Source organism: Vicugna pacos, chromosome 7 (assembly GCF_048564905.1).
Source record: "Vicugna pacos chromosome 7, VicPac4, whole genome shotgun sequence".
In the NCBI taxonomy this organism is placed as follows: Eukaryota; Metazoa; Chordata; class Mammalia; order Artiodactyla; family Camelidae; genus Vicugna; species Vicugna pacos.
The window spans coordinates 76,140,839-76,163,045 of record NC_132993.1 but is presented as its reverse complement, the minus strand read 5'-3'; the positions used below and the strand labels follow the sequence as shown (position 1 = coordinate 76,163,045).

At 38.0% G+C, this 22,207-nt stretch overlaps 2 protein-coding genes across 7 annotated transcripts in view; one reads left to right on the top strand and one right to left on the bottom strand.

Annotated features, from left to right (window-relative positions):
- The window catches only part of KMT2E (lysine methyltransferase 2E (inactive)), a 78,319-nt gene extending 70,136 nt beyond the window's left edge, over nucleotides 1–8,183 (bottom strand). The window contains exon 1 of one of the 3 annotated variants that reach the window (XM_072965187.1): nucleotides 7,843–8,183. The gene's annotated coding sequence lies outside the window, so the exon portion shown is untranslated. The remainder of the gene's footprint in view (nucleotides 1–7,842) is intronic. The other 2 variants (XM_072965188.1, XM_015234526.3) reach the window with 2 other exon arrangements.
- The window catches only part of LOC140697450 (uncharacterized), a 31,063-nt gene continuing 16,943 nt past the window's right edge, over nucleotides 8,088–22,207 (top strand). For 3 of the 4 annotated variants that reach the window (XR_012074568.1, XM_072965206.1, XM_072965204.1), the window contains exons 1-2: nucleotides 8,088–8,430; nucleotides 8,648–8,868. Coding sequence is in view for 3 of the 4 variants with exons in the window: in XM_072965206.1 (XP_072821307.1) it covers nucleotides 8,088–8,430; nucleotides 8,648–8,868 (564 nt within the window). In the remaining variant the exon portion in view is untranslated. The remainder of the gene's footprint in view (nucleotides 8,431–8,647; nucleotides 8,869–22,207) is intronic. The other variant, XM_072965205.1, reaches the window with a different exon arrangement.

Genomic DNA, 22,207 nt, shown 5'->3' with positions numbered 1-22,207 from the left:
GACTCACAGAAACTTGATCCCCACTGGTATTGCTATAATTCCAATCCAAGACTTTTATCCAAGTAACATGGATTCTGAAAATCAATAGATCATCTTGAACTGGGATGTAAAAAGCACTAAACAGAATCTGCCACATAACATTGCCCAAAAACCAGTTTCCCCTCATTAAGAGAATCTAAAAGCCTGGCCTTTCAAGAGGAAAGTAAGCATTATTTCTTGGAAAAGTATAAAGTACTAAGCATCAGGACCTAAATTTTAATCCATAATCAACCACTGACTATATGACCTTGGAAAAATTATTTAACCTCTCTGGGGCTAGGTCTACCTGTAAAATAAAAAGGAAGAGCTAGAACAGTGTAATACTTAGTTGAGACTAGTACTACAGTGCAAATTCAAGGCCCCTCTAGATGTGATCTTCTTACCTTAAAATTCCATTTGTTGTGATTACAAAAGCAATCTATAGGCATTACAGAAAAAACAGAAGAGAAAAGAAAAATTCCCATAATTCCAATTACCCAGAAACAAACCACTGCTAAAAACTTTGGTGTATGCGCAGTCACCAAAGCAAAAATTTAAGCATCATCAACTTAAGAATCATCAACATATGCTTAACCTAGGAGAGGAAAGTCTGATGAGAAACAAAATATTTACACAATCTCAAAATATCTCCCCACAAATTACTCAATAATGGCAAAATGAGAAACACTAACTGTATAATGGAGAAACTACTCAATACCTTAACCAAGCAATCAAAATGAGCATACTGGTAATTGGCAAATAAACATCAACTGCCTCCAGGTGATAGAAAAACACATATATTACTTATCTAGTATTCCTGTCAAAAATGCAAAATCTGAATCTAATTACGAAGAAACCTTAAACAAGCCAAAATCGAGGGGCACTGTATAAATAACTAGCCTGCCAATGTCATGACAAAAGACTGAGGAACTCTCTTCCAGATTAAAGGAGACAAAAAGAGACCTGAGAACTAAATGCAATCTATGGTCCTGGATTGGCTATTCTATCAGCAAAAAATACTAATAAAGGGCTTAATTGGGACAACTGATAAAAGTGGGCTATGGACTACAGACTAGATAAAAATATTGTTATCAATGCTAAATTTCCTGAATTTAACTACTCTGGTTACCCAAGAAAAGAAATGTGTAATTAAGTACTGAGGGCTCTAAGAGGGCATGACGTTTACAATATACTCTCAAATGATTCATAATTCTTTTTTTTTTTAACATGTATAGAGAATAGTAAAGAAAGTGTGACAAATTATTAAATATCAGGGGATTCTAGGTGAAGGGTCTAAAGGAACTTTTGCACTACTCACGTAAATTTTCTGTAAGTTTGAAATTATTTCAAAATAAAAAATTAAACCAAAAAGAAAACCCTGGTTTTGGGGGAGCATTCCTCAACATACGGATATATGTGTATAAGTACCATCTGCATTTTTAAATTAGAAAAGGGAATCATCAGTTTGATACTAAGTAGTTTTAAAGGCCCTCCCAGTTACATTTGAACATCTCTGGAAAAAAAGCAATTATTTTCAGATGAATTAGAGGTGTCTTTCTCTTGCTCTCAATCCAAGGAAACTCCCCGCCAACACACACACCATAAAGTCTCACCCCAGTACCATCTCCTTAACCAGTCACAGCTAATTAGAGGGATCAAGATGGAGAATAGTGGCTCTCTGACACCCTGCCAATTCCTGTGAGGCCCAACTGTACTTTCTTCAAATAAGTTCTGTGAGATTTCCCTACAGCCTTATAACAAATCTTTTACTTCAGCTAGTTGGAGCTGATTTCTGTTCCTTGCATCCAAACAAATCCTGTAACAGTAAGCTTTTGAGAAGCAGAAATAAACAGTGCAAAGGAAACAGTAGCTACTCAAATTAACCTTTTGTCTGTGCTTCAGAAACAGTGTTTAAGTAGGGGCTTAATGCTAAGATGTAATACAGCTGTGTCAATTCAACCAATTACGCAGCTTCAGCTAAAGAGAAAAGCGAATAATTCGAAAAGGAACAATCTTACTTCTTTGAGAAGAGTTACTATGTATGAGACTAACCTCAGCTCCCCATCTGTTTATGGTTCCTGAAGTAATCCTAACCATTTGAATCAGTCACATCAAGAATCTTCCCACCTTTTGCCACATGATTAATGAAGAAAAATGGGTTTTCAAATTCCTGAAATTTGTATTTCCTTAAATGAAATTTAAGAGGAATTCAAGAGTAAAATCCAAAGTAGACACTATGACTTATTAGTCTATGAAATAATAAAAAATACTAGAAGAGTGTGTCTTATCATAGTCTCCTGACATGTAAATTTTGAAAAACAAACCTGTGTTTTCCTGACAACATCCTAAGTGATAATGGTTCATTATTTTCACCACATTCCTCACTTTTTTGCCAAAAACCATTAACAGTAGGCTTTACCTAATTCTTAGACCAAAGAGTGAGAAAAAAATGGAAAACACATTTAATCTTTAAACTTATTTAAGTCTAAAGCTTAAATTTAGTTTAATTTATTAGGGTAAGCTTAAAAGTCTTTAAATAGAAATTATGTTTTTAAATATCCTTTGAAAATAAAAGTCAACATAACTTTTTACAAAAAAATTTCTGGTCTCAGGTAAAATGTTAGATAATATAATTAAGTGAGCTTGAAATTAACCTACAAATACCACGAACCAAAACTAACTCAATTCCATTGTTATATTACTTAGCTTCTTCCACAGACTCAGACTTATATGCTGCGCCCATGTGGGCCATAACACAGGTGTGATTACTCAATGTCATCTTTCTCAATAATTAATCTCAGGACCAAGAATGTTTATTCCTTAGGAGCAATCATCTAAGAGTTGCTAGAATATTCTCTCTCCTTTAATTGTGAAATAGAATAAAGTAAGCTGCACAAATCATTTTGTTTCTTATGTTGACTGTATACAGGTCCTTTCTTAAACCCAGATTTCACATTTGAGACAATTTTAGAAAGCAAATATAAATATTTTAACTAAAAATGGGAGAGTAGTTGATTATTTACTAATTAAATTACACATTGTTTACTCATTAAAAGGCGTATCATCCATTTTGATGGCATCTTAATGTAATACATCAAAAAAGAATTCTGTGATTGACCTGTTGCACTGAAAATGTCTAACATCCCCAAAAGCTTAAATAGTTTAGGTAAATAAATCAGATTTTCAACAAAGCTGTAAAATTCACCAAACAATACAAATATGGCTTTCCTTTTTAAAATAAAATTTGATTTATGAGCTGTCCTCAAGGGGAAAAAAAGACTGATTTCACATCAAGTGAAAATATCTATCAAATGAAATAGAACATCAACAATTTTCTTGCCTCTGATTTAAATAAAAAGCATCCTTAAGTTACCAATGATTAATAAAACCTTTTCATATTCTTAAAGATACAATTAGGATCTAATTAACTTAGTCTGAGTTGCTACCGTTTGATTTTCAATGTAGCGTAAGTGCTCACAATAACAAAAAATAATTCTTTTGGTTAATTCTCTTCTCTTTAGAAAATATTCATCATTAAGTTGCAATAGCAAGATTGTTACAGTTGGATACTGTCTACTTTAAAATTAGTGCACTTAAAAACAATTTTCAACCACAAATATTCTCTTCCATATTAAATAAATTTTTAAGTAATACAAAATACTATCCTTTCAATATTAAGGAAAAAATGAGGCTCCTCCCAACATTTGTACATTACAAAAGAGACAGTAAAAAAGAGATAGCCACTTCAATTTTAAACCCAGCCTATAAACTGGATTAACATTTACACAGCAATTATCTCAAATAGTATGTCTTGTTATTTTGCCAGTCAACACAAAAAATAACTAACACAATGTAAAAATAATTCTATATTCAACATTAAAAAGTAGGTCTCACTGAAGACAAGTGTTTAATGTTTATTCTAACACATGACAAGAAACAGTCCCTGATCACCCTAAATATTTGAGATGTAAATGTGTTTGCTTAAACAAAAGCCTTAAATTCAGCAAATAACTGAGCACCTACCATCTGCCAAGAATGAACCCTTTGGAGACAGAAGCTATTACACATTATTAAAATGTTTTTAAAAATAAAGATAGCATCTCTTAAGAAAGTATTATTTTACTATAGCTAACGTTAAGCAGTTTTGATAGCTCTTCAAAATCCTATTGGTTTTACACAATACTTTAAACACACAATGTCAGCACGCATTGTAAGTCCTAGTAGTAACTTCCAGAAAAGCAGAACCGTTAGCATTTATAACACACTTTAAAAAATAAAACCACATTCCTTTAAAAGTTTGATGCATAAAAATGGGCCCATTTATTCTTTGAAATAAACCAATTTAAGAAGTTGTAATTTCACTAAGACCACTAATGTATGTCCAAGAGGAAGAGTTTCTCCTAATTTACTAATTGGCTTTTTGCCTCATGTTCCCATTTTTAGATTCAAGAAATTTTACAGCCTACTATGGTATACATGGTAAAAATTCTCCGGCTGGAAGCTGTGAGGAAGACAAGACAAGCCAAAATTATAGAAGAGTTATCAGAGATCTAAAGAGTTGAAGAGAAATAAGAAGTCTTGTAAAGGTTCTAAACTTAAATTGAGATCAGAGATCCTATAACTTATACTGACAACAAAAGGGAAGCATGATCAAAATGCAGCCTCTAAAAATAAAATCTGCTCTCCAATTACTTTATGATTTTCTACAAATCCACTTAAACAGATAAACAACTAATCCCCCAAACTCAGCTATCCTAAGAACAAAGACCATTTGACTAAGTTTTGCCCAAGAAACCAAATGTTTTAAAACTCTGGGAACAAAATTATGCTTCACCTTTTAATAAATTTGCCTTGACAATCAAAAACATAGATAGTCCATTGGGGGTACAAATGAATAAAAACCGAACATTTAAAGCCCGTTTATAAAGTGTAACATACAAAAAAGTTTCATTTTATAGGAACCAAAGTGTATCAAAATAAAGAAAAAGAAACAAACGCCAAAGCAATGAAGCAGACCAGTACGAAGAAAGCTCATTAGTGAAGGCAGCTTTTCTTATAGTTTTTAACTTGATATTGTTTAAAGCCAAATAAATCCAAATGCCTTATGTGTTTTAACTTGATCTAGGTCACAATCAACAATATGAGTATTTTTCCCTCTATGGCTACATAAACCAATTTCTCCTATTATATTGATTTCCTACATTAGATAGTAAGTTTAACGAACCAAACTCTGAACCATATATCTTAACCACTTAGTTTATAAAATAAATGCACAATCTTTACACAGGAGTTAAGGATCTGGATTAAATAATCACTCAAAGCATAATACAACTGAGTATTGATCCCAAATTCCTAAACAAACTCTTGCCCTATCCACCGTTTTCACCTAATAAAATATTTCAAAGATTCTAAGTAAGGTTTTGTTTGCTCAGTCTTCCACAGTGAAACACCCAAAGCCAGTAATTCCTACAATTATTTTGTAAATTAGAAATTTATAATCAATCTAACTCATATGTGAACGTTATGATTCTTTTATTCCATTGTACATATTTTAGAGCAGAATTTGCAGTGGAATGAAAGAATCATGAAAGGGAGTACCCTCTCCAACCTTTTTAAGTACTACTGGATTGAAAGGCACTCATCTTCCAGTTGCTCCACAATCAGAATGGTCATTAAATGCCATTAATGGCCCACTCATATCTTACTGCTTAGTTCAGGACAAAAAGATTGACCTCCCACTAGAGAAATGAATTCTAACTATTAAACTTTTAAAAATAAAGTTAAATGACACCATTTAATTGTCTGCCCTAATCCATAAGATTATGAAATTAGCATAAAACGGATTTGAGACCCTATTATGATATGGCTTGTTATTAAAACAGACTTAAGTCCACATCTCATAAAAGGTAAATAAATGGGCATTTTGGAAAGGGAAAAAAAAATCAAGAACTAGAGCCTTACTTTTTTACTTCCATAATTATAACAGTATGCTGTAAGACAATTTCAAAAGGCAGAAAAGCATGGAGCTCCATTTTATCAAATACACAATCAACTTAGAAAATTCCTAAGGAATAATAAAATATATGGGGAAAATTGATCCAAAATATCATAGTGAGATGAATAAGCATCTCCATACCCAGTGAAGTAACAGGTTTAGGCTTGTTTGTACAGCTCCCTAAAAATTAATCTGAAAGAGTACAAAAACCAAAATTCAGAAGATTGGTCAAAAGTTGGATGAGAAACGTTCCACCCTAGATTAAAACATCTAATCATATAAAATAGGTTGTGCTTTACGCTTACTAAACATTTTAATTTACTTTGGCTAACTGAATAAAAGACGCTTGGATTAAACCAAATGAAAACTATTACTTGTCCCCAAATATCTTTTTTTTTTTAATATTTGAGATCACTTAGCCTCACTACTGAAAATTTCTAAGGCTACCTGAGTGTTTTTATTTTTTCAAAAGTGGTGTCATTTTATTTGTCTCCCAGGAAAAACCCATAAAATTAATCAGCTAAAACACAGCATTGTAATTTGCAGTAAAATTAACACATTTTTCTACACGGTTTGGGGAAGAAAGAAAAAAGCCAGTCCTTTCATGTAAACATAATAAGCCTGTAATATGCTGCAGACAAACGCACTGCATGGGGTGTGGAGGACCCGAGCTGATTAGATTACCACAACATCAGCCTGGGGCCGCCATTTTTAGAATCTGTAAAGGACAAAAGAGGGAAATTTCACTTTTTACTGCCCATCTCAGAGATTAAAGGAAAAAACGAACTGTTTTCCAATTAAGTATTGATGTCTCCAGCCTAGAGCTGAATGCACCTCACTTAATTCTCTCGAAGGTCTCCAGAACTTCAAACACCTTACGTTATTCACATCTCTAATAAGGGGGGGAAATAGGCAAAACGGGCTTTACTCTAAAGCTAACTCTAGCGATTTCCCTTTCACTGTAAACTGTATCGTTCTTAAGACAGAGTCTAGCAAGAACGAATCTATACGGAACTAAGGCCGGTGGAAGAGCCCTCCGGATTGTTTTCTCTCTCCCCCTCCCCCGTTTAGCACAGTGAACCGTTTGTTTCTCTTCTGTCTCCTGCCAGTGTTTGTGCCAATCCCTTGGTCAAAATAAGCTCCCCTGAAATGTGCCATATTGTGGGTTCTAAGCCCCCGGTACAGTAAAGGACGGCGATAATGCAAGAGGAGTGGGGGAGGAGACTGAGAAGGCTGGGGACTGGGGTGACCACCTCAGGGGCGGGTTTACCCTCTCCCGGAGAGGATGAGGAGCTGACTCGTTCTCCCACAAAGGGAGATACCCAGGGCGTTCTTTCCACCCCCATCCTATTTACGAGAAAATTATACCAGAGACTGCCAGGCAAGACATGGAAGTAGCAGAAGAAAATGGGGCCTGTACGGGTTCTCAGCACCTGAACAAGATGCGGTAGAGGAGAGAGCTGGCAGCTCCTGGGACCAGTTCGACACAAACCCTACTAACAGTCACAAGCCTCCCTCCTCACCCAAGCGGCCCTAACCCACTGCCAGTGAGGAGTGCGCCCCCTCCCTAACTCCCACTCTCAAGGGGGTTTAACTGCCAGTTTCCCCTTCCCCAACCCTAAAACCCGCCATAATGCTCCCTTCCTGGAGACAGGGAGGAGAAAAGCTAAATTCGATTCAAACAAGCAACGTCTGACCCAAGCCAAAACACCTGAGAGCAACGCCGACTCCCCCCGGGAAGATTAGGATGAGAAAGCCCCCTCCCCCCTGGAAACACACTTCCCTCCACCCCGCAAACCCCGCGAACTCCCAAGGAGACAAGCACTGACCTGTGATGTTCGCACACCAGACACCCGAACCCCGTTATTTGCTCGACCCCCAAGGAGTCTCTTCACACCTCCGCGGTCAGACGACCCCCCGACAGCAGCCACTGCGGACGCAGGACCCGGCTCCACACACCCCCTCCCCAAACAGCAGAGCGCAGCCTCTTCACCAGCAACTGTGGAGTAGGGGAGGGGGCACGGAGACAGTCAACGGGAACGCAGAGTCGACGGCGAGGCTGCTCAGAGTGTCTATGCCCCCTCTGCTGCCGCTCCCGAACTCAGGCACCGTCTCCGACTCGGCCCCCTGCGCCCGCTCAGTGTCACTGCCTCTCGCTCTGGGAAAATGGCGGCGGCGGCGGCGGCGGCCGCGGCGGCGGCGGCGGCGGCGGCGGCGGCGGCAAGTGCACGGGGCCCGCCCGCCCCGCTCCGCAGGGGCAGAGGGGGAGGGGACGAAGCTGCCCGCCGCCATTTTGCTTGTGGGCTGCCGCCCGCCGTTGCCTCTCCACGGAGGCTCGAAGACAGCCAACTGGAGGCAGAAAGGTGGGCAGAATCTCCGTCTATTTCACAACAGATGCATTCAACAATTCATCGAAGGTCTGGGGAAGTTTCGGTGTTCGGTGGGATTGGCTCTTTATCCCCTTTCCTTGAGTAGCCCTAGTCTGGGTATCTGTGAGCTTGGGCGCGCCACTACTGGGTGGAAGGATAATGACAGTAGGCCCTGGAAAAGACTCCTCTCTCTGCACCCTGCCTAAGCAATGCATTTTCTCCCACTCCCAAAACCATCTCAGTTCCGGTCTTCCCCCCACCCCAGTCTGGCCTCCAGCGCAGGGTGAACTCGGTTGGGGTGTCACTCGACGCCCACTAGGGGCTGAGGCGGCTCCAGTGCGCAGGCTCCGAGCACCAGATAAAAGCGGAGCTGGCGAGTCCAGCGCCGTCTCGATGGAGGAGCGAGAAACGGAAGAGATCGGGGGGAGAAGCAGCAGGAAAAATACAGCCACCATCAGCGCCGCCTCCCTGCCACCGTGTATCGGGGTAAAAAGCTGCCGTTGCCGTCGGTGCAGTTGCCGTTGCTGCCTCCTACTTTGGTCCCGGGGAAGGATTTCCCCGCAGGCGGGACAATGTGCGGGGAGGGGAGCGGGAATTCCTTTATGTGGCGGTGATTAAATGAGGGAGGGACAGAGGTGGTTTTCTCGAAGAAAATAAAGGGGAGGCCAAAGAATAAAGGGTTTCCCCACTAAAATGACACGGTGATTCCAATTGTTTTCGGGGTCTTTCCCCGAAATGGCGGTTTCCGTCTTCTCGCCCGACAGCGGCTAGGAGAGCTTAGTAAGCGGAGTCGGGAGAGGCAGAGGCGGCCTATGCAGCCAATCAGTGCCTGAAGCATTCTGTCGGGCGCTCCGTGATTGGCTAGCGGTGACCTCATGCTGCAGCAGCGGGTGGGGCCAGAGTGTCGGGGGAGGCTGTTGCAAAGGCAGAGAGAGAGAAGTGACGATGGTGATCGTTGCTGCCGCGGCCGAATTGGAACACAAGCAGTGGCGAAGAGAATCTCAAGGCTCTTCCCTGACTATTTTCTCCTGTCCCTGCGCGAGGTGAGGGCCCCGGCTCGGCCTCTGCGAAACTTCGGGGCGCTGGCGCGGACGAGGAGACACAAATTCTCCCTTGACTTTTGTAACTGCGTCAGGGCAAGATGGCGCTGGGTCTCCTTGGGGCGCGGGGGGAGAGGCACGTCCACCGCCGCCGCAGCGCATGTGACCGGGCTGCATTCCTGTGGGGTTTGGCTCAGACCCAGGCTGGGGCGGGGGAGGGGAAAGGGCTTGGGCGGAGGAGACTGTGGTGCGGTCGGCGTTGGCGGCCTGAAGAGGAAGAGATGACTGTCGGAGAGTGCTTTCCCTCCCCCATACGGCTCCCAGGGGAAAGCCTCCGGAGGGCCACTCCTTAATGGGGTGTGACGGCTGTTGGTGGAGGGAAAGGTTTGGCGCCCTGCTTTCTTATCTACCTTACTCCTTGCGAAGCATACTTACGTAAGGTGGCAGGTCCCTAATGTGGGAGTCGGAATCAACTCTTGAGTCCGCAAGGGCCACTGGACTGAGTAAAAAGGAGAGTCTAGCTCCTGGGCCACAACGTCAAGGAGTATCAGTTATTTTCTTAGAAAACGTGTAAGTTTCTCGGATCCGAAAAGCAAAATACTTCCTAAGTTTGGGAGCAAGTGCAAAAGGCGTCGTAACACCCAGGAACACTGTTAATTTCCTAAAAGTTACAGGAAACCAAGCTTTTGAATTTTGAGGGCCCTTTTCAAACTCCTTGTTCCTTCCGTCTGTACTTTCTTCCCATTTCCTCCCTATCTATATGTCCTACAAGAATGTTAAATCCGATCAATGGATTTGTTTTAATTTAGGCATGATTAGTAACACAGAATAAAAGCTGCTAGTGTTGTAATATATATATCTATATGAAGTTGTAAGGCTGTTCTCAATATTTTTAGTCTTAAGTTGTCTTACTATGGTTTTTAAAATAAAAGATTAAATTATAATCACTTTGGTAAATTTTATTCATTAAGATTTCTGCACCATTATGACATATTAAAGTCTACCTCTTTAAGTCAATTTTGTATGAGTATTAATTTTAGTTTTAGGAACCTTGCTAGGTGAAGATCTCCAGTAGTTCAAAGGTTCTTATGGTCAATATTGGCAGATGCAGTAGAAAAGAGTAATTTTGTTTTTGATTATTCCCACTTAGACAAACTAATATAAGTAGCCATTGACTGAACTGGATAGAAGATTTAAAAGGGCTCTCCCCGGGTGGTGTTGAATGAAACTTGAAATCAGAAACCTGGCTTGTTTTTTGACTGAACACCTATTTGGTGCTAGGAGGAAATGTTTGTTGGACCTGAAAAGATGAGTTCAGCCTGGGGTCAAGGTTGTGCTGTCTCCTTTAGTCTTAGTCTTAGTTGTAGACCTGGTAGTTTGAAAACAAGATTGAATTTTTAATATTGTAAGTAGTACAAAGATTTTAAAGTTCAAAATCTTTTTTTGTCCACTCAGTATAAAATGGGCATTTTGCTTGTAAGAATTCTTGAAAAACTTGAAGGATCTATTTGTCTATGTATAAGTTAGGTAATATCTCCTTTACCTTTAAAGCAGTTTTGTTTTGGCTTAGAAAAGAGGGACTAAAACATGAAGTCAGTAGATTCAAAGATAATTTTCAGAATGTTCTAGCTTCCCTGTCCCTTACAAGGAAAAGAGGCCATATTTCAAGCTATGGAAACAAATCCTTGTTTTGTTTTGTACTTTTTAATCAGCTTGGTCCTCGTTGTTCCAGATTGCTAAATCCATGAACCTCTTGAGCTCTACCTTTTCTTTACATTCCTGTGGCATTTTAAATACTACTTGAGACTACTTGTCTTTGTCTACCTACTTGCATTATATATTCTCTCCTGGGTTTCATTTGTCCTATTATCCTCTAAACTCCCAAATTTTCATCTCAGCTCCAGGTGGAATGTTTAGGGTTACTGGGAGCCACAGACTTCCTCAACTCATAAAAATACCAAGCTTGGTACTTAATTCCTGAGAACTTTTTTCAACCATTCCCTCAATTTTTTTTTTTTTTGCTTCTCAATATATAGCTCATTATTCGAGTAAATCTTACCCCAATTTGCCTTTACCTGTTTTTGTTCAAACTGTCATCTCTTGTACAGTTGGAGTAATTTTATAATGTAGCAGAGATTCCCTGATAGGCTAAAATGCATACATCTTGAATGCTTTGCTATTTCACACCTTTGTGCCTTTGTCCACATTACCTGAAGTGCCTCTTCCCACACAACTTGAGCCTTTGCCTCTGAAACTTCTAAATCCCTACTCCCAAGTGAAATGAGACATTCTTTACGTTGATGACCCTCCCAGTGCTTGACACTTGGTTGGCATTCGGGTGTACGTGTTTTCTTTAGAGACTGATAACAGGCACTTTACAAATAGACTGTATTGGGACAAACTATAAAATACTGGCTTTCAGACTTTTTTGAAAAAACTCTTGACCACCAGAGTTTTGAGAAGACATGAAGGGTTAAGGAATCTCAGCAGCAAGGTTTCCTCCCTTTTCAAGTATGAGAAGGGGGAAGGGGGAGCTGATGGGATAGAGATAGTGCTGCCCCCCAAAAAGATGGGAAGAAAGAAACGGGCCTTACTATTTTTCAACATCCATCTCTCTCACATCTAGGGGACATTTTAACGTACAAATTTCAACAGTATATAAACACCAGTGATTATTTGGGTGTATAATTCCTTAATGTGTTTGGGGTTTATCAAATTATATAGTACAGCTTGCTCTGATACTAGAGGACGCAATTTATTTTGCCCTAGTGTTTTTGTCAGTTGTCTTTTATGTAGATGTGTCATTGTGCCAGCCTCTAGTAGCTACATGTGTCTTATGTATTATAAGGTTGGTGTTCCAATAATAGGGCTTAATAAAATTGTGTGTGAAATGAAGCTTTGCAGTTAGACTTAACAAATTGGAGATTTTAGCGCAAACATTGATGACCATTTTGTCTGCTCTTAAAGCTTTTGGAGAGATTTTGAATAGTCATTGCCTATTTATCTTTTGACATATTTGCTAAAACTGAAAGTTCACATGAGATATTCTGAATTACATGTGACTTTGACTGGATTTTTCTTTTATATAAAATATTTCCCTTTATCACCCTCACCCCTGACTAATGTCCTCTAAGTGTAGTGAAAAGATTTGTATCAGAGAATTGTTTGAATTGAAACCATTAAACATACCTTAATATGTTATGGTTAAACAGCATACACAGCCTGATTAGTTTAACTTCCTGGGGCAAAAAATAGATGAGTGCTATCACTTTCTTCCTAGGCAAGGTGTTGTTTATGTTAACACTAAACCTGAAATCCATATTTGCAAATAGTGGTCAAACTTGCAGGGTTGTTGTGGATACCTTGAATCAACCTGATTATTTTTCTTAAGGACAGGTAGTAAGTTTATTCTTGAGTATCTAAAAACATTTTGAAAGTTACTAGCCGTCTACTGTCCAAAAGGATCAGGCCCAGAGTCTCTTCCCTGTTGACTTTTTATATTTAGTTCAAATGTGAAACATCTAAGTATAGTAATTTACCATGGAAACTAGAATAATAATATTCTGCTTCTACCTAAATGCAGCAAATTAGGAAAGTGGTAAAAGTTTATAGAGCCCACCATTCTCCCGAGTGACTTAAGAGTATATTATGATGTTTTTCCTTCATTGCTTATGTTTGTCATAAGCATTGAAGTATGCAGAGTTTATCTTGCATTTATATTTCTTCAAAAGAAAACTGGGTTTAGGAGGGCTGTTTGCTCCTTCATTGTGTGCACACCACAAAACAGAAAGGGAGGTGGTCAACATTGTCTTTTTGAGGTGTAGAATATACTTTTAGGGAACAGCTTTCTCTTACGTGTTGCTGGTCTTAATAAACTGGTTATGGACCGAGTGTATATGGTAGTTCATACAACTGAAGCTTAAATCAAGTTAAACTGTATGGAGATAAGACTATAATATTTTTTGTTTTCAAAAGTACTTATTTTTAAAGGTGCCAGAGTACATTGATATTTGTGTCTTGGACTTAAAACTGTATTTTGGTTTTTCTCTTCCGGTTACTTTGTTCCTGGGATACATCGAAACTCCAGCTCTAATTTCAGTGAAATAATTTGCATTCTTACATATTTAAGACATATGGAACATAATTCCTAGCCCTTATATTTTCAATTAGATTGACAAGATAACTACTCCGTAGTTTACAAGAAAATTAAATGGCTGAGACGAGATACTCAACCCATAACATAAAAAGTTAAAGATTTACTTGTGCCAGCTGTGGACTTTTTTAAGTGTCTAAAAGTTAACTAGTTACCTTTCTCCACAAACTCATCCTCTTACGTAAGTTTACTTATTCCTGGGGAACAAGAGAAGACTATATGCAGTTATTTGCATTTAGAACATTTGTGAAAATTCATATTCTTATGTGCTCCGGATGTGGATGGACTTACATAACTTACAGCATTTGATTCCGTACAGTATACCTCCTTAAAACTCCTTGGTTTATATGCTTATACCCTTTTCTAATTGCTACTTCTGTCCTTCCTGTTTTCATTAGTTGCTTTCTTCTGCTTAATTGTTGGTATTTCCCAGTGTTATGTCCTTAGCCCCTTTTCACCAATTGTATTAATCAATTTCTACACCTTTACCTGTTGATGACTCCAGAATTTATCATCTCTGAACTTAACTGGAACTACTGAATACCTTACTTCAAACTAAACATAATTCAAAACAACTTTTTCCTCTTAGCTTTTCTCCGTGTGTCTCCTTTTTTGGTTAATGGTTTTACCCATCTAGCTTAATTTATATAATCAAACATTCCAAAACAATCTTTATTGCTTAAAACACTCAATTAGTTCACCAGATTTGAGGATCAAGCTCAAACACACCCTATGACGTGCAGGGTCTTTCATCTGGCTTTGCTTATGAACCACCACCTAAGTTAAAATGACCCAAGTTTGAATATCTGCTCTTATTTTTTTATCTCCAGAAAATGACTTTCCCTTTTCTTTGTTAATTCTGTACCTATCCCACTGTATGTTCATATTCCTCTTTTCTGTTAGTTTATGAGGTATTGGTGGATGGTGTATCATTCATCTTTGTAGCCAAAGGGCAAAACTCCTGACATATAATAGTCACTCAGTTTTGTTGTACAAATTACAGATAATGTGCTTCAATGTCCAGTGCCTGAAAATTGCATGTTTATGGTAATAATAGCAAGTTAGTTGTATGTATAAATGGATGCAAAATGCTCTGGTCAATTCTATACCTTCATGTTAGAAAACTTTGGGGTGTTTTTCCCCCATTTTCTTTAAACACCAGTGTTAGCCTTCAGATCTGGCTTCTCTCCACCCTGCTCTCTTCACTTAAGTATTTGTACCTGTGATTGTGCAAGTGAGGACTAGTCCCTATTCTGTTAATTTATAATCTAATTTGGGATTAAGGCATATAGTGTGTACTGTAAGCATTCAGTTTACTGCAGGTAATGTGCTTCACAGAGGAAATCGAATGTTTGAAATAGGAGGCAAAATGTTTGTGGATTTCAAAAGTGAATGGCATGGAGGCAGTGAAGCACAACATACTTGTAGTCAGTGTGCAAAGGCATAGAACAGGAATAAAGAAAGTAAACCCATTTGACTAGGCTTGCGTGAAGTACATTGAAAGATGAGACTGGAAAATAGGGTGGATTGGGACCAGATAATTTCATTATTTTTTAAGATCTAGATTAATTTTAATTTTTTTTGCCAGTGAGGCTCAAGGCATTTATTCTTTTTTTCTTTTTCCTTGTTTTTTTTGAGGATATAGTCTCAAAGAGGGAAATGACTGGCTTAAGTCTCACAGTAGGCCTGGGACCCAGATACTGCTAACTAACTCCCAATTGAAAATCGGACAGTTAGTAAAAGAGTCAGTCATGTACCAGGTAATAGATCTCATTCCTAATCTTCAACTTGATTTTAGGTGGTATTAGGGTTTAGAAAAACTTAATTTCTTAGTGCATTTTTTTTCTTACTCGTTGTACATAAAAAGTGAATGAGAGAGCAAGCATGAGCTTTACTGTCAGACCTTTCCTTTCTCAAGTATGCTCACCTCTTACAACCTACGTGATCTTGATTGGCTTATTTCATCTGTTTCCTCATTTGTAAATTGATTAATTACCTGTGTGTTACATACATCTGCATGTAGCTTAGTGCCTGACAGCATTAGATGATGAATAATTTATAGTCACTGCTGCTGATAAATGTGGATTGAAGAGAGTCCTGGCATTTTAAGTTTTATGCTGAGAATGCATGTACCACAGGCAGCCTATGTTTGTATCTGTATAGCAAAAGTCAGAACTTGTAATTTTGCTGCTGCATCAGGAAATATAGTTGGATTCCTGATTTCCTTATTAAAATTTTAGGCACTAATAAACTTTCATAAAATGCAAATTTTAGGTTAGCATTTTTGTTCATGTTTGTACATCTTAAGTCAATTATGCTCACACAAAATGCATTTTTTGATGGCTTTTAGAACATGTATGAATATTTGGCAGTCAGCAGAAATTTTAACAATCAAGTTGTTGTAATATATATATGACCAAGATTAGTGTTACACTGAATGCTATTTGGCCAGTATTGCTGCTGTAAGAAACTACTGCTGTAAGAAAGTTGTGATGTTTATGACTTGGTAATAGTCATATTTATATGACAGTTCTGAGTATAATTCTCAGATGACTGTCATGTTCTCACCACTTTACAGTGTATTGTGGAAAAACTTATTGGTTATTCATACCTCATCCATTTATAGATATGCAAGCACCCCCATTAGAAAGCAGAAGCAACTTTACCCCCCAATTAAGTTAAACATTGAATTAAGAAGGAAAATAATATGCTGTCATTGGTGGTGGTGGTGTTTATATATATAAACTACCTTAATGAGCGTTCCAAGGCTCTGAAAGTTACACATTTTGAGAAATAAAGCTTGACTTACAGTGCTTTTATATCAAGGGTCTGGTTTGGATATGCTTTGTATTATGTGCTTAAAACTTCTGTTAGGGACTAACATTTTAGATACCAAATTCGTAATTTTTAAATGTTCACAGATAGCGAAACATCAGAACAAGCTAAGAATGAATACCATTTATATAATCATTCCTTGGTATCTGTAGGGCATTGGTTCCAGGATTCCCCATGGATATGGAGGGTCACCTGTACATAATGTATGTCAGCTGAATATGTCAGCTGAACTTGGATTATCTTTACTTTTGTGGTATGTTTTTACAGAAATTAGTTTTTAGTAACAGAGTTTTGATTTAGTCTTCTTTTTACAAAATGAGAACATTGATTTCCATCAAAATAACTGATTTAATTACTTTATTTTCCTAGGTATGATCAAATTTGATCATACTTTTTTCCTTTACTTTTATATAAATCCAGTCACCTTATCAATGCTTATTGTAAATAAGTCATCCACATTTGTTTTTAATACTTTATGTACCATGTGTTTTGCTCTCCTAGGTGATCATTAACATAGAGTAGAAAATTTTTGGTTCCCATGCTTACTGTCCTCCTGTTTTTTTCTACCCGTGTACTCTACAGGCTTCCCTCTTGATTAGTAACTGCAATTTCTGTAAATGTAACAGTGTATACCCTTCTACAAATATATGTATCAAAGTGTTCTCAATTTGTTACCCTTATCATCTGTAGGCAAGAATTAGATTCATTTAACTGACAAATCAAACTTTGGTAAAGATGACCAAAGGCCTCTGGAAAGATGACCAGGAGTTAGCATATGTTATATTGAGAGGAAAATTTTTCTCAACCTTCCCTCATATTAAGCTACAAAGTAAACTGACCTTAAGTTGCAGTTAGGTGGTAGATTACTTCCTAATTCATAGCTTTAGGTCCAAATTGCCTTCTCTGAAATTAGGAACAAAACAAAACTTTGAGGGTAGTAGAGGTTTATGTAGGAAAATCAAAATGATTATGAGACCTTAATAGCTATGATAGTAGTTATTTCTGTGTATCTCTGCCTTGTTCTGTCAGCCACATGGGAAGTACCAAATTATGTTTAAGCATAAGCACTAAATTCTAAGTAGTTTAATTGGAGGCCTAGATGAAAGTATAATTTTGAGAAGACAAATATATCATTGATTTGTGGAATCTAAAAAAATGATACAAATGAACTTATTTACAAAACAGTCACATAGAAAACAAACTTATGGTTACCAGAAGGGAAAGGAGGGTAAAGAGGGATAAACTGGGAATTTGGGATTAGCAAATACACACCACTATATAAAATAAACAATAAGGACCTACTGTATAACACGGAACTATATTCAATGGCTTGTAATAACCTATAATGAAAAAGAATCTGGAAAAGTATAGTGAGGGAGTCCCTTAATATCTTTTTTTTTAAAAAAAGCAATAACTCAAATAACTGGAAAGGTCTAATCTCACTCAAGAGTTTCTTATTTAGCCTGAGGAAGTAGCAGAATTTCCTAAAAAGTATTTTCTGTTTCCCATCCTCTTCTCTCCCTCATCATTTTAAGAGACAACACCTGATTAAAAACAAAAGCAAAAAACAGTAAGCTAAGTAGCTCTATTACTTATCAGCTGATAATCTTGGACAAGTTAATTAAGATCTCTGGACCTCAGTGCCCTCATATGTAAAAAGGAGGATTATAATACCACCTACCCGTAGATATCTGGGGAGACTCAGCTGGACTCAGATCTTTAAAGTGAGTAGCCAGATGCCTTGCATGATAAGCTCTCAGTTAGTGGTAGTTCTATACACTTCCTCACTGTGGTGGGCTGGGCCCTGGAGGATGTTAAAAAGGCAAGTCCCGGAGGTGAGCTTTTAGAGGAAGCCCGGGGCAGCCAGCGCCACAAGCGCACTTCTCTCTGGGAATGCCATTAGCTGCTGCCTCTAAGCGTGGTCCATTTGCCTTCCTTGCCTCTTCTTCAGCATCAGGCATAGTGGCTGCAGGGGTCATTTAGCCAAAGACTTCTTCCAGCCAGTAGACAAGGTCTCCCCAGACCCAAGTGCCCAGTTCTGGGTCAGCTGCTCACACCTCTGCGTCACTCTCTCTGCCATGTTTCTCCAGTCAGGCAGGGCTCAGTCTCCTTCCACACTCCTCACTCATCCCGGGTTCCCCTTTCGGTTTTGCATGCCCTGTATAGCCCATGTTAGGCTGAGGCTTCAGTCAACAGTTTCCTGAGTTGAACATCTGTGATGCACCAGGTACTGCACTAGGTCCTAGAGGTACGTCAGTGAATAAGACACTCTCCCTGTCCTCACGGAGTTGATGGCCTCCTCTTGATAATATGGATGAAGAAATCAAGTCTCAAGGAGGAAATTGAAGTATGATTTTTTTTTAAGATTAAACTCTAAACACATGGTTAAGTTTTCTGTACAGGTGCTTAGTAAAATCAGTTATTTACTTAAGAGTGCAGCTGCTCGATTTCTTATAAACTTCCTCCTACCAACCCTTACCATCATGCATTCCAAAAATAATAATAAACAATAATTAGGTTATGTCTTCCATTTCTAAAACAGTGAAACAAGTTGTATGTTCCCATTTCAATACATTTTATATTTGTAAATAAATTGAAATAGTTTTTCTTTGCTGTGTATTTTTTATGAGATAACTATAATTGGTGTGAAAATTAAAATACAATCATTCTGAAATTTGAATTAGCAAAGTAAAATGAACCAGGTTACAAAATCAAGTCATGGGGTAAGACTTGGGGAGATGGAAGAGGACAGTTAAGCATTCATATATGGGGTTTTAACTTAGTTCTTTGAAAAGGAATTCTAAGTGAAAAGAGTATCTTTAAAACAATCATGAAATTTTGGTATTTTAGAACTCAATAATTACAGCCAGACCAGCAAATTTCTTAAAACTTGGGGCCTCAGAATGTTCATATGAAGGTACATGTAGGAAGGATATCGATCCTCTTTAGGTTTAGAGAGTAGAGTTTTGACAAACAGGCTATTTTGACTGAAAGCTATGAACTTGAAGGTAGATTCATTACTTAGCATTTGAGTATTCATGCTCTTTGTAGCCTCTTCTCACAGGCAGAACTTAATTCCTTGCTTGTTCATTGTGTTGTTACTATGCATCAAGGAGGTACTGTGTACCAGAAGGCTTTGAGCTACTTGGAAAAAAGGTACTTAAAAGAACAGGGTAATTACTTATCATAAAACAATCTTTGTTAAGGTGCATGGATAACTACCTTATATATTAGCAGTCAGCGAATAGTTAGCTTCCCAACAAACTGATTAGATTTGTTCCTTCTAAATATAGGACTTCTGCTTCATAGTCTATGTCTTGAGTCTCATGGGAGTCTTTATAACAGAATAGTCAAGATAGGAAAGGCTCACATCCTATGCCCTTGGAATGCAGAGCTGCTGTTCTGAAGATAAGGTAACTTCAGGGATTTAGGACAAACAGAACAATGTATGTCCATATAGATCTCTGGAATATGAATCAACAAAACAAAAGTATGAAACTTATGGGGTTTGTGTAGAATGTAGTCATCCAGTATATATGAGAGGCAAACTAAAAATAAATAGTTGGCAAGGCTTTAAACCTAATCAAATCTGTTCGTTCCCAGACTTTGGGATTTATGAATGAATCAGATGATAAATGGGGAAACCAGTATAGTTGTTAGTTTTACTTGCAACACTGTATCCTTGGTTTTAAAAAATGGTTACTAGCAGCAAATAAGGACATAGTCTCATGATTTAAAAAACTAGGCTGACATTTTGAAAAACTTCTTACATTTTTCTTATTCTCATTTTGCTATGGAATAATAAAAAGTTACCCAGAGCTACTTTTGAATAATTTGTGAATCATTCATGTATCTCATCTCATTTTAATTGTGACAGGTCAATCTTAGAAGTAGACAAATGTGTGAAAGGTTTACAAATTTCCAACAAAATCTATTTAAATTAGGATTTGTCCATAAATACATTCATTAAATTATTTTAAAAGAATCATTTCAGAGCATCACATACTACAAAGAAATGGTAATATAAAAAAAAGAAAATAGGATTACAGTTTGTGGGGCTTCTGTATATTATGTGTGCTTCCATAGAAATGGGGGTAAAGGAAACAGAATAGAATGGCTTCACTGGGTGTCTGGGTTGTAGGCTTCCAGATGGATTTTCTACAACAGACAAGCATTACCAGAAAGCATTTTTTTCAGAGTTCTAGTTTGTAGTGATAAGGCAAAATACTTGTATATTTAACCTAAAATGAGATACAAACAGTATGGTCTACAGCTTCTCAGAACCGAGGAACCATCCTCATACCACCTTTTGTCCATCATGTCCCTAAGTACTGCCCATTCTAAGTTTTTATTTCTTGGTCTACTTCCCCTTGTGTTCATCACCATTGCCACTGTTTTAGTTAAGGCCTGGTATCATGTAGTCAGTTGCCCTGAATATTTGCCAGATATATGAGATTTGATATAAAAAACTATGTAGTAATGCTGCTGGCTTTGATCTTGCCCCTTCTAATCCGTCTGTCATCCTTCAAAGTGATTTCACAAAAATGTGAATCTTATCTTATTTTTAATGCCTTAATGGAGTCCATGCTTCTTGGAATGGCATACCAGGAAGGCCCTCTGTGACTTGTTGGCTCCTGTCTTTCTTCTAACCAAAGATCCAGTTGCTGCTTCTTTTGCTTCCACTCATGTTATCATTGCTTTTAGGTCTGCATACTTAACCTTGTTCTCTCAGACATCCTTTCTTTTGAGTATACTGTCATCTCTTCATGGAATTCTCCCACTTTCCCCCTTGTGAATGCATCCTTCAGTTCAAGTGTTTTTCCTCTTTGAAGCTTTCTCTGGTGCTCTTTCAAGAAGTCCATTGTTACAGTTCCTTGTACCTTTTCCCCAGTTCTATTATAGCACTTACTGCAGTTTGTTATAATTATTTAGAATCTCCTCACCCTGCTAAATATAAGCCCCTGAAGAGCAGTGTTTTAACTTGCATCATCTCCCTTAGATAAACGTGTAGTGCTTGCATTAATACCTAGGACATAGTAAGTGCTTAAGTAAATGTTTCCGTAAGTTAATTAGGTCTCTTCTCTTCTTTGATTTAAGTATAAATCTGCAAAATAGCTCCTATACTTTGATTGTGAACAGAAGAAAAGAGGGTTAGAGATGTATTTTTGTTGTTAAAAGTTAGGAAACCTCAAAGTGGCAATGATTTGCACCCAAGAGCAAAGCAACTCTTATTCTAGGGGGAAAAATACCAAGAAAATAATTGAGCATCTGTTCCTCTTTGAAGGACTAACAGTCCCAGGTGAAACATCCTGGCACAGTTGTCTGTCCAGTGCAGATAAAAGCTTCCTCCTCTAAGGGCAAATTGAAAAGTCCTGTCCATCCTCTGGTGTTTGGTTATAAGTTCTACTCTTTAAGTTTAACCTGCCTTTCCAATGCATAATAATAATTTTAAAAGATAACTGTGCAGGAACTTTAACTCCATTAGGGAAGAGAACCTTCCCATTGTTAACTTTTCTAAACAGTTCAACAACCCTCTTAACAGGATGGAAGTTCCCAGCTGGATTCTGGTATCTCATTTCAAAAGAGTAGCTATGGTCCCACAAATACAGAGATCTATAAATGCTTACCAATAGGCAGTAACAGTCCTAGGGATTAAACATCTCCAATTGGCCTTGGTAAAGGTATGTTTATCTCTGCATAGAAAGGTAGTTAGCCTAAATTCTTAATGGTTTACAGTCAACAGTAAATGATGTTGATACCCTTTTTTATAAACTTGAATCCATAAATGTACTAACCA